At 45.0% G+C, this 17,041-nt stretch overlaps 1 protein-coding gene across 5 annotated transcripts in view; it reads left to right on the forward strand.

Annotated features, from left to right (window-relative positions):
- Positions 1 to 17,041, forward strand: part of LOC120989528 (protein mono-ADP-ribosyltransferase PARP14-like) — a 245,264-nt gene that overhangs the window by 161,172 nt on the left and 67,051 nt on the right. For all 5 annotated transcript variants that reach the window (XM_040417684.1, XM_040417688.1, XM_040417687.1 and 2 more), the window contains one exon: positions 8,532 to 8,780. In XM_040417684.1, the coding sequence (XP_040273618.1) occupies positions 8,532 to 8,780 (249 nt within the window). The remainder of the gene's footprint in view (positions 1 to 8,531; positions 8,781 to 17,041) is intronic.

The following is a 17,041-nucleotide window of genomic DNA, read 5'->3' on the forward strand; positions in this document are numbered from 1 at the left end:
GGTTGCCTGTTAATTTCTAGGTTCCTGGCTATTTGTTGGACTACTGAATATTTACCTGATCCTGTTCCCTGACGATCCTCTGCCTGCTCCTCCTGTACTGCGCATACATCCTGGTTTTGTGACCTCGGCTCCCACCTGACTACTCTCTTAGGACTCCTCTTGTACTTCGCTACTCTCCTGGTATTTGACCCCGGCTTCTCCTGACCATTCTTTGCTTAATCCGTTGTACTGCGTAGCCCTCTTGGTTCTGACCCGGTCCGTTCATGTTCCGTATTTTGTCTTGTCTGTCTTCCCTGCACATATCCTAAGTTAGGGACTGCCGTCCAGTTGTCCCCTGTCATCAGGACTCGTGAGGCAAGTAGGCAGGGCCAGGGGTGAGGGTGGAGCGCAGTGGTCACTACCCTTCCCCCTGTGTGTGTGTGGACGTGACCGTTACAGATTAACAGGCCCAATAACCACTGTATCATGAATCCTCTTACTACCCTGACTGACCATGTCTCTAACTTGACACAGAGGGTGCAGGAGCTAGGAGAGAAACTCCGTTCTTGTGAGTTAGGGCAAGGTTCTTCCACTCCTCTGTCCTCCAGTCCATATTTTGAACCCCAGATCAAGCTCCCAGAACCCTTTTCTGGAGACCGGAAGAGGTTTCTCTCCTTTAAGGAGAATTGCAAACTCTACTTCCGTTTGCGCCCCGTGTCCTCCGGTCCCGAGAGCCAACGCGTGGGGATTATCATTTCTCTACTACAGGGTGATCCCCAGGACTGGGCATTTTCGTTACCTCCTGGGGCCAGCTGTCTAACTTCTGTGGAGGGGTTTTTTCAGGCCCTGGGTACCCTCTATGACGAACCAGACAGGGCCCTGGTAGCCGAGACAGCTCTTAGGGCACTGGTTCAGGGCCATCTCCCTGCGGAGGAGTATTGCACCCAATTCAGACGGTGGTGTGTCCCCTCAGGATGGAATGAACCAGCCCTGAAAAGTCAGTTTAGGTCTGGTCTATCTGATAATTTAAAAGATCTATTGGTCAATTACCAAATTCCTGAGACCTTAGAGGAGATGATGACCCTAGTTGTCCAACTTGACAGACGAGTTAGAGAGAGACGACAAGAACGACAGTTCTGTTCTCAGATGGTGGTCCAGCCAGAGGCCTTTTCCAGGGACAACACTGAGGTCTCCACCGAGGAACCCATGCAGGTTGGCATGACCCGGGGTAATCTTCGTCACAGACGCGGAGAGTGCTTCTACTGTGGAGATCCTGGCCATTGGATCAACAAGTGTCCTAAGAGGGACCTCTCTGACAAGTCTTCTAAGGCAAGACAACCTAAAGACCAGGTACAGCCTGATTTTTCTAAAGGTAAGCTTTTGGTACCCATAACAATTTCTCTGGGGGTTAATAAGTGGCCGGGTAAGGCCTTTATTGACTCCGGTTCAGCGGCCAGCTTTATTGACTTTGAGTTTGCTTGTAAATTGGGTATTCCAATGTTTGCTTTACCTACACCTATCCATGTCATGGCTATTGATGCTACTCCCCTGATTGGTGGTACAGTGAGGTCATGTACCTCTGAAATTTCTCTGTCCGTGGGTGTGTGCCACTCTGAGAGATGTTCTCTTCTAGTCCTGGAGAACCTACCGGTTGAGGTGGTACTAGGGTTGCCTTGGCTCCGTTTACATAACCCCACAATTGATTGGTCCAAAGGAGAGTTGGTGAAATGGGGACCTAAGTGTGACTCATGCTTGTCCGTGGTCCAGGCTGGGGTTTCAGTAGGGTCTAATACATTACCCTCTGTTGTTAAGGAATATTCTGATGTGTTCTCGTCCCTTACTCCAGAGGTTCTACCCCCCCATAGACCTTATGATTGCGCCATAGAGCTAATTGAGGGTGCAGAATTTCCTAAAGGTCGAATTTATAATCTTTCAGGGCCCGAACGCAAGGCTATGGAAGATTATATTAAGGAGAGCCTTGCTAAAGGGCATATTAGACCTTCAGTCTCTCCTATGGGAGCAGGGTTTTTCTTTGTTAAAAAGAAGGATGGTGGTCTTAGGCCTTGTATTGATTACCGGAGATTAAATAAAATCACTGTCCAAAATAGATACTCTCTCCCATTGATTCCGGATTTATTTAACCAGGTTTTGGGGGCAACCTGGTTTTCCAAGATTGACCTGAAAGGGGCATACAATCTAATCCGAATCAAGGAGGGAGACGAATGGAAGACAGCGTTCAATACTCCGATAGGACACTTTGAATATCAGGTGATGCCTTTTGGACTCAGCAATGCCCCAGCTGTGTTCCAAAACTTAATGAACGATATTCTTAGGGAGTTCTTGGGTAAATTTATTATTGTCTATCTTGACGACATTTTGATATTCTCTCCTGATTTCGAATCTCATGTGTCCCATGTCAAACAAGTATTAGAGGTGTTGAGGGAGAACCAGCTATCCGCTAAGCAAGAGAAATATGTCTTTGGTGTACAGGAGATACTGTTTCTAGGGCATGTTTTGACTCCTCACGCCTTTAAGATGGATCCTGGTAAGGTTTTAGCAATTAAGGAATGGGTAAGGCCTTCATCCTTAAAGGCTTTACAACGGTTTTTGGGTTTCGCTAATTACTACCGTAAATTTATCATGAATTTTTCTGTAATTGCTAAGCCATTGACCGACCTTACTAAGAAAGGGGCGGATTTGGAGAATTGGTCTACCAAGGCCATTTCTTCATTTGAAACATTAAAAAAGGCATTTAGTAGCGCTCCCATTCTGATCCAGCCTGATCAGGAGAGCCTTTATTGTGGAGGTGGATGCGTCCGAGGACGGCGCCGGAGCAGTCCTTTCACAAGGTCCTGCTAGCCTCACTAACCTGAGACCGTGTGCCTTCTTCTCTAGGAAATTCTCTCCCACGGAGAGAAACTACGACATAGGGAATAGGGAGCTGTTGGCCATTAAATGGGCATTTGAGGAGTGGAGACATTTTTTGGAGGGGGCAAGGCATCGAGTAACTGTTGTCACTGACCATAAAAACCTAATGTTTCTCGAGTCCGCTAAGAGGTTGAATCCCCGACAAGCCCGATGGGCTCTGTTTTTTACCCGTTTTGATTTCTCCATTACGTTCAGGCCGGGAAGTAAAAATGTGAAGGCAGACGCATTATCTCGGAGCTTCCATGCTTTTCAACCCACTGAGACGCCGCCTGAATCCATCCTACCAGCAAACATCTTCTTAGCGGCTCTAACCCAGGATATCTCGGCTCGCATTAAGGCTGAACAACATCTGGCACCGGTATCCACCCCAACAGATAAGTTGTTTGTTCCCGTACAATTTCGTCTCCAGCTGTTGGGTGAGTGTCACGATTCTGCCTTTTGTGGACATCCGGGTATTGAGGGCACTAAGGATCTGGTTTCTAGATCTTATTGGTGGCCCACTCTGACCAGGGATGTCAAGTCCTACGTGTCAGCCTGTGAGGTTTGTGCCAGGTCTAAGACACCTAGGACTCGCCCTGCTGGTAACCTGCGACCCCTACCCATTCCCAGTAGACCCTGGTCCCATATCTCGATGGACTTTATAACTGACCTACCGCTGGCGGAGGGTAAGACTGTGGTTTGGGTAGTGGTCGATAGGTTTAGCAAGATGGTTCATTTCATTCCCCTGTCTAAACTTCCGAATGCTAAAACCCTGGCGTCTATTTTTGTGAGAGAGATTGTTAGTTTACATGGCATTCCGGAAAATATTGTTTCGGACAAGGGTGTGCAGTTTGTGTCCAAATTCTGGAGGGCCTTCTGTCAAAGATGTAAAATTTCGTTGTCTTTTTCTTCCGCCTACCATCCTGAGAGTAATGGGCAGACTGAACGCCTTAATCAGTCTGTGGAACAATTCCTGAGGTTGTATGTTGCTGATGACCAGCAATTATGGGTCAAATTCCTTCCGTTGGCTGAATTTGCTCTGAATAACCGTGTCAATTCTTCTGCTGGGGTCTCCCCTTTCTTTTGTAACCATGGTTTTCATCCCCGTTTTCATTCTGGGTCGTCCGTCTCCTCTTCTAACCCTGAAGCTGATAAACTCTCCTCCGAACTGTGCACTGTTTGGGCCCGGGTTCAATCGAACCTAGAAAAGGCTCAAAGTTCTCAAAAACTCAAGGCCGATAGGAGACGTTCAAGGGGGGTGAACTTTCAGGTTGGGGATAAAGTATGGTTGTCCTCCAAGAATCTATCTCTCAAGGTAGCTTCTAGAAAATTTGCTCCTCGTTTTATTGGTCCATATAAGATCACGGAGGTGATTAACCCGGTATTATTTAGGTTGGAGCTGCCCGAGTCATTCCACATTCATAATGTGTTCCATAAATCTCTACTTAAAAAATATTTTGAACCGGTAGTACCATTGAAAGCCTCGCCTCCGCCGGTTCTTGTTAATGATGCTGTCGAGTATGTGGTGTCTAAAATAGTGGATGTCAGGAAGGTGCGTAATTCCTTGCAGTACCTGATTCACTGGAAGGGGTATGCACCTGAAGAGAGATCTTGGGTACCTGCCAGTGAGGTTCATGCTCCTAGACTTGTTCGTAAATTTCATTTAGAACACCCTGAAAAGCCATCGCCTGAAGTCTTGGGTCCGGTGGCCCCTCGTAAAAGGGGGGGTACTGTCACGGGGTTCCGAAGGTGCACTCGGTCCCCCATTGCCCGCAGAACTGTTGCTTAGCTTTTGGAATGAGGTTCTGTGTTTGACCTCATTCCCAGGGCGGCTTTACTAGCTGGGTGGCTCCCTGCTCCTAGTCTGCCTTGAGCGCCGAGCTGATCACTCGGTGCTCGACTGGTTGGTCTGTCGGTCATGTGACGCTGGCCACGTCACATGACCCTCACTCCCCACTATAAATACAGGCAGCCTGCTGGCTACAGGTTGCCTGTTAATTTCTAGGTTCCTGGCTATTTGTTGGACTACTGAATATTTACCTGATCCTGTTCCCTGACGATCCTCTGCCTGCTCCTCCTGTACTGCGCATACATCCTGGTTTTGTGACCTCGGCTCCCACCTGACTACTCTCTTAGGACTCCTCTTGTACTTCGCTACTCTCCTGGTATTTGACCCCGGCTTCTCCTGACCATTCTTTGCTTAATCCGTTGTACTGCGTAGCCTTCTTGGTTCTGACCCGGTCCGTTCATGTTCCGTATTTTGTCTTGTCTGTCTTCCCTGCACATATCCTAAGTTAGGGACTGCTGTCCAGTTGTCCCCTGTCATCAGGACTCGTGAGGCAAGTAGGCAGGGCCAGGGGTGAGGGTGGAGCGCAGTGGTCACTACCCTTCCCCCTGTGTGTGTGTGGACGTGACCGTTACAGCTCCATATAAATGAATGTTGGTAGGCATCTCATGGTCTCCCAAGTCCGTATGACAATATATTAACATGTAAGTTTGGCCTTCAGAATCCTGCAGGATATCCCTGACGGTCGCCATTTCTATTCCCAATCGAAGTTCTATACACAAGATGACGTGATTCATCTCACAGCAGGATGGGACTCTGCATAACATCACAGCTTGCTGCAATGGTACATTTCTTTGCTGGGCCCACTCTTTTGCAAAGGAGGGAGTGGCCTGAGGATTTAATCTATTCTCACTGGTTGTACCCCAATTGATCTCAGCAGTGCCTCCATATGTAACGGGGTTTTGGGGCGCCCCCTAGTGTCTATGGGGTCCCTAACCCTAGTTAACTCACTATGCCTGACAGGCGGATCCTGAGCCTCCGCTATCTGGGAGTTGGGGTACATGTCTGCGGCAGTGCCTCCACCCAGTGGAACATCCGGGGTAGGGATGTGAGGCTCCACTGGGAACATACTTGGTGCAAATGAGACTGACACAGCCTAACTGGAATTAACTTTATATAGTGCGTAACAAACTGAACCAACATACATAGGAAAATACAATAGCGTAACACAAATAACAGGGTAATGTGGATTCTTCCTCACCCACCCACTAGCAAACCTGCGTCCCACCCCCTATCTTCGCCCTAATGGCCGTTGGTGCACATAGGAGAGTTGGGGCCCTTATAAGCTCTTGCTCCGCAGGGTCACTGAAGCAGCCTGAGCTGTGTAATGTCCGTCACTGGACCTCAGAGTCTTTATTGTGGTGAGGAGACAGGTGCCCTGTGGTGATACAGGGAGAGGTTTGACTTACCCTCACAACACCATTTATCAGGCCAGTCCGCAGCAATCTCCTTTCACTGGATTCACCAGACGTCTGGACTCAGTGCTTGTCTTTGCCAGCGGTCCCTCTCTCAGCAGGTGTGATCTTGGGTGAAGTAAGTTCTCTCCGCCAGGTTCTGTCTCTGTGCTGCAGTCTCTCAATGCCAGACTCATGTCCTCTCTCTGGCTGAGCAAATCGTAGCTTCTAGAAACTTTTCCAGGACCTTCCTCTTTTGAGCTGTGCAGCCAGCCGTTTTAGGACCTGCGATGATGTCACTAACCATGTGACTCATTTCAGCCAGTCATGTGATCAATGCTCAATGTCTTATTAACAGCATACTGAGTCCATCTACTAGGCATTTCAGATAACGCAGCCTGTGTTACTTCACAGGGTTACAAATGGAAAGCGTTTTGTATGCCACAAATAATAATAAGTTCACGGGTAATCCTATTATCAGGTAGTGGCAGTTGTCAATGGAGAGATTCTTCTAATCCTGATACTCTACAGGCAAGGATCCTGGTAGTAATCCTAAGTTCACTCTTTATAGCACTCTGGCACTAAAGATGCTATTAACTATTTATTTAGGAGTTTTCCTTTAAGGGCGTTCCCTTCACGACAGGCAAACATATCTGCTTCATTCTTTGGCAGGAAAGTCTTCTAGAAAGGTTTTTGGTTTTCACTACTACCTGGAAGGTTTAGTTAGTGATAAAGACAATTCTCGCATCAATTATCCATTTGTGTCCAGACACTCTGAAAGCTACTCCTGGTCACTTGTGCTGATGAGGTCCATAAGCCATAGTTAGCTGTTACCCTCACTAGTCTCTCTGCATTTTGGTGTATAGACTTAGTGTCTGGTGCTAGTCTGATCAGGGCCCAGAGGAATAGAACACAGCTGCTACATGGTGACTTTAGCCTGTCTCTCTCCTCCATGAACTTGCTTCTCCTCCTCTCACCAACTACTAACTAACATTCCCCTTAAGCTAGACACACCCAAACTATATATATTATGTGGTGCCAGCACCACCTAGGGCCGAGTGGAATACCATAAAATGAATACCATAAAATTCAAATAAACACATGTACATACATTAAGATGTTTGAAGTGTCCCATTTACACACACATGTGGGACGCTGCAATTATATTCCTGACCTCCAGGATGTCCCCACCACATTGCTATTGACTGCATTAGGAAGAAAGATGTCAATCTGTAGCAAGGGGCAAGGAGCGCTGGGAGCACTGGTGTACTGCGGTATTGAGCAGCTCTATACGGATTTTAGCAAAATGGCTAGCTCCATGTATGTGACTGGGTATCTGTCACCAGTTTATGCTGCCTGCTGATCGGGCAGCATAAAACTGGTGACTCCCATTAAATTAATGTAGTAGCATACCTCTGTGGCCTCTAATAGATTTGAACTTTATTATTGTATGCAGAGTAGCTTGCAGTTGGCCAGTGGCAGCCCTAAACATGTCAGGTGTTCTGGCTTTCCTCACTAAACCCTCCCCAGTCCTCCCACTTGGTGTTGATTTACGCTCCAGAGTTATGTGCTGCACATGACATTGCGCAACAATATGAAGTGGGGATTGGGGAATGTTGGGTAGGGTCCATTGACGTGAGCTTTTTCCTTGTTGGGCACTTGTAATGTTATTTATCTATTGAAGAAAAGTTAATGTTCTCTGAAAGTCTTGGGCTACTTTCACACTTGTGTTGTTAATTCCAGTATTGACTTACATTGTTTTCAGTACCGGATCCGTTTCTTTCCGTTTTTATGACCGGACACAAAACCGCAGTGGTTTTGTGTCTGGTAACAAAACTGAATGCTGCAGGAATGGAAGACATCCTGATGCATCCTGAACGGATCTCTTTATATTCAGAATGCATGAGGACTAAACGGAAATGTTTTGTTTTTTTTCAGTTATTGAGATCCTCTGCCGGATCTCAGTACTGGAAAACAACGCAAGTGTGAAAGTAGCCTTACTCACAGGACACAAAGGTATATTTCTACATGCGTTAACATCCTCTACTCACCATTGGAATTGCTTTATTAGGCAAAGCTGTTAACCAAGAGGAGGAGCGCTATTACGATATATCATGTTACCAGGCAGAGGTTGTGGGGCGTACATAGACTGTGATGCCACATAGTATACTGGCTTATGGGTCTTCTGTGACAAGAATTCCTGAAGTGCTGAACTGCTGAATAGTTTTTGGGGGCAGCCTCATGACATTATAACCTGACCGGCCCACCTTGACTTCTCTCTGTAGAGTTGATGGTCAATCTGCCTCTGAATGCTGTATGGAGTATAGCTAGGGATTTTATACTGCAGGCCAAGCTTATGGAATTTAAGCAGATGATATGATAATACTGGTTAATTTTATTCACAGGTTGACGTGCTTGCTTTTCCATTGCTGGCAACAAATCCAAACTTAAATGTTTTGAATATAACCAAAGATCTAGAAGCAAAAGCAGGAAAAGAATTCTCTAACCTGTTTACAACTGTATTAACACGTGGAAACAAACCAGATCGTTGTATTGACCTACCAACTGCTGGGGCAAGATTTTCCTTGGATTGTAAACGTGTAATGTTCATTAACTGTAACATTTGGAATCCTGCTAGTAGTTCTCCGAAAAAGGTAAGCTATCGATATTAATGGTTTTATTGCTAAGATTATTCATTTATCCCAGGAAGTAACTGTTATACACTCACCTAAAGAATTATTAGGAACACCTGTTCTATTTCTCATTAATGCAATTATCTAGTCAACCAATCACATGGCAGTTGCTTCAATGCATTTAGGGGTGTGGTCCTGGTCAAGACAATCTCCTGAACTCCAAACTGAATGTCAGAATGGGAAAGAAAGGTGATTTAAGCAATTTTGAGCGTGGCATGGTTGTTGGTGCCAGACGGGCCAGTCCGAGTATTTCACAATCTGCTCAGTTACTGGGATTTTCACGCACAACCATTTCTAGGGTTTACAAAGAATGGTGTGAAAAGGGAAAAACATCGAGTATGCGGCAGTCCTGTGGGCAAAAATGCCTTGTGGATGCTAGAGGTCAGAGGAGAATGGGCCGACTGATTCAAGCTGATAGAAGAGCAACGTTGACTGAAATAACCACTCGTTACAACCGAGGTATGCAGCAAAGCATTTGTGAAGCCACAACACGCACAACCTTGAGGCGGATGGGCTACAACAGCAGAAGACCCCACCGGGTACCACTCATCTCCACTACAAATAGGAAAAAGAGGCTACAATTTGCACGAGCTCACCAAAATTGGACTGTTGAAGACTGGAAAAATGTTGCCTGGTCTGATGAGTCTCGATTTCTGTTGAGACATTCAAATGGTAGAGTCCAAATTTAGCGTAAACAGAATGAGAACATGTATCCATCCTCTGATGGCTACTTCCAGCAGGATAATGCACCATGTCACAAAGCTCGAATCATTTCTAATTGGTTTCTTGAACATGACAATGAGTTCACTGTACTAAAATGGCCCCCACAGTCACCAGATCTCAACCCAATAGAGCATGTTTGGGATGTGGTGGAACGGGAGCTTCGTGCCCTGGATGTGCATCCCTCAAATCTCCATCAACTGCAAGATGCTATCCTATCAATATGGGCCAACATTTCTAAAGAATGCTATCAGCACCTTGTTGAATCAATGCCACGTAGAATTAAGGCAGTTCTGAAGGCAAAAGGGGGTCCAACACCGTATTAGTATGGTGTTCCTAATAATTCTTTAGGTGAGTGTATATTATCTAAAAAATGAAATTACAAAATACATATATAGTACCTGCTACATGGCACTTTAGATGGAATGGAAAGAAATGTCATTCGTCATGAGCGTCCTGTTTATGAATGTGTAGAATTATAAAATATTCTCTGCTCTGGTTAAGGACGATTAATTTCTGATAACTTACATTACATAGTTGCATAGTTAATACGGTTGAAAAAAGACATAAGTCCATCAAGTTCAACCAAGGGATAGGTGGGGACGCGAATCCCAGAAGGAAGTGAGACTCAGATTTCTACACGTTTTCATAAGCATTAATGTGTTTTACTTTTAAGAATTCATCTAAACCCTTTTTAAAGGGATTCTGTCACCTTGTTTTAGGTTATAGAGATGCGGACATGCACGGCTAGATCGCCGCTAGCATGTCCGCAATATACCTGTCCTATAGGGCTGTGTGCTTTTATTGTGTTTAAAAAATGATTTTATATACATCTAAATGACCCTGGTAAGGTGCCCAAGGAGCTGTACTAACCTACTTGGTGCCCAGCCACTCTCCCCTGTGAAGGAGCCCACCACCGCCTGCGTCCTCCGAATCTCCTCCTTGCTCACAGTTAGATCGCCGTAATAGTCATACATGTCCACCTGTCATTAACCTTGCCTTGCACAAGTATTCAACTTTTTTTTTTTGTTTTATTGCATTACAACCTGGAAATAAAATGGATTGATGAGGGGATTAAATGGATTTGATTTCCACAACAAGTCTACCACTTTGAATTTGCTAAATGTTTTTTTACTGTAACACAAACAATAATTAAAACAAAATAGAGAAATTTAATCTGCATAAGTATTTACCCCCTAAAAGTCATTGCATTGTGGAGCCAGCTTTTTCAAGTTATGTGGGTTGGTATACAGTAGTTGGATTGATGTCTGGACTTTGACTAGGTCATTCAAAGACATTTATATGTTTTCCCTATAAACTACTGCAATATACTGTAGTTTTAGTAGTATGTTTAGGGCCCTTTTCCTGCTAGATGGTGAACCTTCATTGCAGTCTCAACTCTCTGGCAGACTGAAGCCGTTTTTTTCTTCGAGAATTCTGTATTTATTGACCTCCATCTCTCCTTAAATCCTGATCAGTTTTCCAGTCCCTGCAGATGAGAAGCGCCTCACAGCATGATGCTGTCACCACCATGCTTCACTTGGGGAATGGTGTTCATGAAGTGAAGAGGAATGTTCGGTTTTTGCCACACATTTCAGTATTAGGGTACATTCACTTGACTGTATGTATTTGCAATCCACAAAACGCAGATCCACAAAAAAAAAAACATGAATGAAATCCTTGTGACGTCCGTGTTGCATCCGTTTTGTTTTTTTGCAGATCCACTGTAGCAAAGCCTGTTCTTGTCTGCAAAATGAACAAGAATACGTTCTATCTTTCTAGGACATGTTTTATCTATCTATGTGGAGTAGACATACGGATGTGGACAGCACATGGTATGCTGTCCGTATTTTTTGGCGATCCATTGCAATGAATGGGTCTGCATTTAGTCCGCAAAAAATGCAAAAGATTACAGTTGTGTGAATGGGGCCTTCGTTTTATCTGACCAGAGAGCAATCTTCCATGGCACATATTGTTTGGTGTTTTCTTATGCATTACTTTAACCACCTCCGGACCGCCTAACGCAGGATCGCGTTCCGGAGGTGGCAGCGCTGCGCACAGTCACGCATATACGCGTCATCTCGCGAGACGCGAGATTTCCTGTGAACGCGCGCACACAGGCGCGCGCGCTCACAGGAACGGAAGGTAAGAGAGTTGATCTCCAGCCTGCCAGCGGCGATCGTTCGCTGGCAGGCTGGAGATGTGTTTTTTTTAACCCCTAACAGGTATATTAGACGCTGTTTTGATAACAGCGTCTAATATACCTGCTACCTGGTCCTCTGGTGGTCCCCTTTGTTTGGATCGACCACCAGAGGACACAGGTAGCTCAGTAAAGTAGCACCAAGCACCACTACACTACACTACACCCCCCCCCCATCACTTATTAACCCCTTATTAGCCCCTGATCACCCCTAATCACCCCTGATCACCCCATATAGACTCCCTGATCACCCCCCTGTCATTGATTACCCCCCTGTCATTGATCAACCCCCTGTAAAGCTCCATTCAGACGTCCGCTTGATTTTTACGGATCCACTGATAGATGGATCGGATCCGCAAAACGCATCCGGACGTCTGAATGAAGCCTTACAGGGGCGTGATCAATGACTGTGGTGATCACCCCATATAGACTCCCTGATCACCCCCCTGTCATTGATTACCCCCCTGTCATTGATTACCCCCCTGTAAAGCTCCATTCAGACGTCCGCATGATTTTTACGGATCCACTGATAGATGGATCGGATCCGCAAAACGCATCCGGACGTCTGAATGAAGCCTTACAGGGGCATGATCAATGACTGTGGTGATCACCCCATATAGACTCCCTGATCACCCCCCTGTCATTGATTACCCCCCTGTCATTGATTACCCCCCTGTAAAGCTCCATTCAGATGTCCGCATGATTTTTACGGATGCACTGATACATGGATCGGATCCGCAAAACGCATCCGGTCGTCTGAATGAAGCCTTACAGGGGCATGATCAATGACTGTGGTGATCACCCCCCTGTCATTGATTACCCCCCTGTAAAGCTCCATTCAGATGTCCGCATGATTTTTACGGATGCACTGATAGATGGATCGGATCCGCAAAACGCATCCGGACGTCTGAATGAAGCCTTACAGGGGCATGATCAATGACTGTGGTGATCACCCCATATAGACTCCCTGATCACCCCCCTGTCATTGATTACCCCCCTGTCATTGATTACCCCCCTGTAAAGCTCCATTCAGATGTCCGCATGATTTTTACGGATGCACTGATAGATGGATCGGATCCGCAAAACGCATCCGGACGTCTGAATGAAGCCTTACAGGGGCATGATCAATGACTGTGGTTATCACCCCATATAGACTCCCTGATCACCCCCCTGTCATTGATTACACCCCTGTCATTGATCACCCCCTGTAAAGCTCCATTCAGATGTCCGCATGATTTTTACGGATGCACTGATACATGGATCGGATCCGCAAAACGCATCCGGTCGTCTGAATGAAGCCTTACAGGGGCATGATCAATGACTGTGGTGATCACCCCCCTGTCATTGATTACCCCCCTGTAAAGCTCCATTCAGATGTCCGCATGATTTTTACGGATGCACTGATAGATGGATCCGATCCGCAAAACGCATCCGGACGTCTGAATGAAGCCTTACAGGGGCATGATCAATGACTGTGGTGATCACCCCATATAGACTCCCTGATCACCCCCCTGTCATTGATCACCCCCCTGTCATTGATTACCCCCCTGTAAAGCTCCATTCAGATGTCCGCATGATTTTTACGGATGCACTGATAGATGGATCCGATCCGCAAAACGCATCCGGACGTCTGAATGAAGCCTTACAGGGGCATGATCAATGACTGTGGTGATCACCCCATATAGACTCCCTGATCACCCCCCTGTCATTGATTACCCCCCTGTAAAGCTCCATTCAGATGTCCGCATGATTTTTACGGATGCACTGATAGATGGATCGGATCCGCAAAACGCATCCGGACGTCTGAATGAAGCCTTACACGGGCGTGATCAATGACTGTGGTTATCACCCCATATAGACTCCCTGATCACCCCCCTGTCATTGATCACCCCCCTGTCATTGATCACGCCCCTGTCATTGATCACCCCCCTGTCATTGATCACCCCCCTGTCATTTATCACCCCCCTGTCATTTAGCACCCCTCTGTAAGGCTCCATTCAGATATTTTTTTGGCCCAAGTTAGCAGAATTTTATTTTTTTTTTCTTACAAAGTCTCATATTCCACTAACTTGTGTCAAAAAATAAAATCTCACATGAACTCACCATACCCCTCACGGAATCCAAATGCGTAAAATTTTTTAGACATTTATATTCCAGACTTCTTCTCACGCTTTAGGGCCCCTAGAATGCCAGGGCAGTATAAATACCCCACATGTGACCCCATTTCGGAAAGAAGACACCCCCAGGTATTCCGTGAGGGGCATATTGAGTCCATGAAAGATTGAAATTTTTGTCCCAAGTTAGCGGAACGGGAGACTTTGTGAGAAAAAAATTAAAAATATCAATTTCCGCTAACTTGTGCCAAAAAAAAAAAATTTCTATGAACTCGCCATGCCCCTCATTGAATACCTTGGGGTGTCTTCTTTCCAAAATGGGGTCACATGTGGGGTATTTATACTGCCCTGGCATTCTAGGGGCCCCAAAGCGTGAGAAGAAGTCTGGTATCCAAATGTCTAAAAATGCCCTCCTAAAAGGAATTTGGGCACCTTTGCGCATCTAGGCTGCAAAAAAGTGTCACACATCTGGTATCGCCGTACTCAGGAGAAGTTGGGGAATGTGTTTTGGGGTGTCATTTTACATATACCCATGCTGGGTGAGAGAAATATCTTGGTCAAATGCCAACTTTGTATAAAAAAATGGGAAAAGTTGTCTTTTGCCAAGATATTTCTCTCACCCAGCATGGGTATATGTAAAATGACACCCCAAAACACATTCCCCAACTTCTCCTGAATACGGCGATACCACATGTGTGACACTTTTTTGCAGCCTAGGTGGGCAAAGGGGCCCATATTCCAAAGAGCACCTTTAGGATTTCACAGGTCATTTACCTACTTACCACACATTAGGGCCCCTGGAAAATGCCAGGGCAGTATAACTACCCCACAAGTGACCCCATTTTGGAAAGAAGACACCCCAAGGTATTCTGTGAGGGGCATGGCGAGTTCCTAGAATTTTTTATTTTTTGTCACAAGTTAGTGGAAAATGCTTATTTTTTTTTTTTTTTTTTTTTTCATACAAAGTCTCATATTCCACTAACTTGTGACAAAAAATAAAAACTTCCATGAACTCACTTTGCCCATCAGCGAATACCTTGGGGTCTCTTCTTTCCAAAATGGGGTCACTTGTGGGGTAGTTATACTGCCCTGGCATTCTAGGGGCCCAAATGTGTGGTAAGGAGTTTGAAATCAAATTCTGTAAAAAATTACCTGTGAAATCCGAAAGGTGCTCTTTTGAATATGGGCCCCTTTGCCCACCTCGGCTGCAAAAAAGTGTCACACATCTGGTATCTCCGTAATCGGGAGAAGTTGGGGAATGTGTTTTGGGGTGTCATTTTACATATACCCATGCTGGGTGAGAGAAATATCTTGGCAAAAGACAACTTTTCCCATTTTTTTATACAAAGTTGGCATTTGACCAAGATATTTATCTCACCCAGCATGGGTATATGTAAAAAGACACCCCAAAACACATTCCTCAACTTCTCCTGAATACGGGGATACCAGATGTGTGACACTTTTTTGCAGCCTAGGTGGGCAAAGGGGCCCACATTCCAAAGAGCACCTTTCGGATTTCACAGGTCATTTACCTACTTACCACACATTTGGGCCCCTAGAATGCCAGGGCAGTATAACTACCACACAAGTGACCCCATTTTGGAAAGAAGAGACCCCAAGGTATTCGCTGATGGGCATAGTGAGTTCATGGAAGTTTTTATTTTTTGTCACAAGTTTGTGGAATATGAGACTTTGTATGAAAAAAAAAAAAAAAAAAAAAAATCATCATTTTCCACTAACTTGTGACAAAAAATAAAAAATTCTAGGAACTCGCCATGCCCCTCACGGAATACCTTGGGGTGTCTTCTTTCCAAAATGGGGTCACTTGTGGGGTAGTTATACTGCCCTGGTATTCTAGGGGCCCAAATGTGTGGTAAGGAGTTTGAAATCAAATTCAGGAAAAAATGAGGAGTGAAATCCGAAAGGTGCTCTTTGGAATATGGGCCCCTTTGCCCACCTAGGCTGCAAAAAAGTGTCACACATCTGGTATCCCCGTACTCAGGAGAAGTTGAGGAATGTGTTTTGGGGTGTCTTTTTACATATACCCATGCTGGGTGAGATAAATATCTTGGTCAAATGACAACTTTGTATAAAAAAATGGGAAAAGTTGTCTTTTGCCAAGATATTTCTCTCACCCAGCATGGGTATATATAAAATGACACCCCAAAACACATTCCCCACCTTCTCCTGAGTACGGAGATACCAGATGTGTGACACTTTTTTGCAGCCTAGGTGGGCAAAGGGGCCCATATTCCAAAGAGCACCTTTCGGATTTCACAGGTCATTTTTTTACAGAATTTGATTTCAAACTCCTTACCACACATTTGGGCCCCTAGAATGCCAGGGCAGTATAACTACCCCACAAGTGACCCCATTTTGGAAAGAAGAGACCCCAAGGTATTCGCTGATGGGCATAGTGAGTTCATAGAAGTTTTTATTTTTTGTCACAAGTTAGTGGAATATGAGACTTTGTAAGGAAAAAAAAAAAAAAAAAAAAAAAATCATCATTTTCCGCTAACTTGTGACAAAAAATAAAAAGTTCTATGAACTCACTATGCCCATCAGCGAATACCTTAGGGTGTGTACTTTCAGAAATGGGGTCATTTGTGGGGTGTTTGTACTGTCTGGGCATTGTAGAACCTCAGGAAACATGACAGGTGCTCAGAAAGTCAGAGCTGCTTCAAAAAGCGGAAATTCACATTTTTGTACCATAGTTTGTAAACGCTATAACTTTTACCCAAACCATTTTTTTTTTACCCAAACATTTTTTTTTTATCAAAGACATGTAGAACTATAAATTTAGAGCAAAATTTCTATATGGATGTCGTTTTTTTTGCAAAATTTTACAACTGAAAGTGAAAAATGTCATTTTTTTGCAAAAAAATCGTTAAATTTCGATTAATAACAAAAAAAGTAAAAATGTCAGCAGCAATGAAATACCACCAAATGAAAGCTCTATTAGTGAGAAGAAAAGGAGGTAAAATTCATTTGGGTGATAAGTTGCATGACCGAGCAATAAACGGTGAAAGTAGTGTAGGTCAGAAGTGTAAAAAGTGGCCTGGTCTTTCAGGGTGTTTAAGCACTGGGGGCTGAGGTGGTTAAGCAATGGCTTTTTTCTGGCTGCTCTTCCATGAAGCCCCACTCTGTAGAGTATACAGATCCTAATGGTCCTATGGACACATACGTCC

The sequence above is a fragment of the Bufo bufo genome, chromosome 2, assembly GCF_905171765.1.
Source record: "Bufo bufo chromosome 2, aBufBuf1.1, whole genome shotgun sequence".
Taxonomy (NCBI): domain Eukaryota; kingdom Metazoa; phylum Chordata; class Amphibia; order Anura; family Bufonidae; genus Bufo; species Bufo bufo.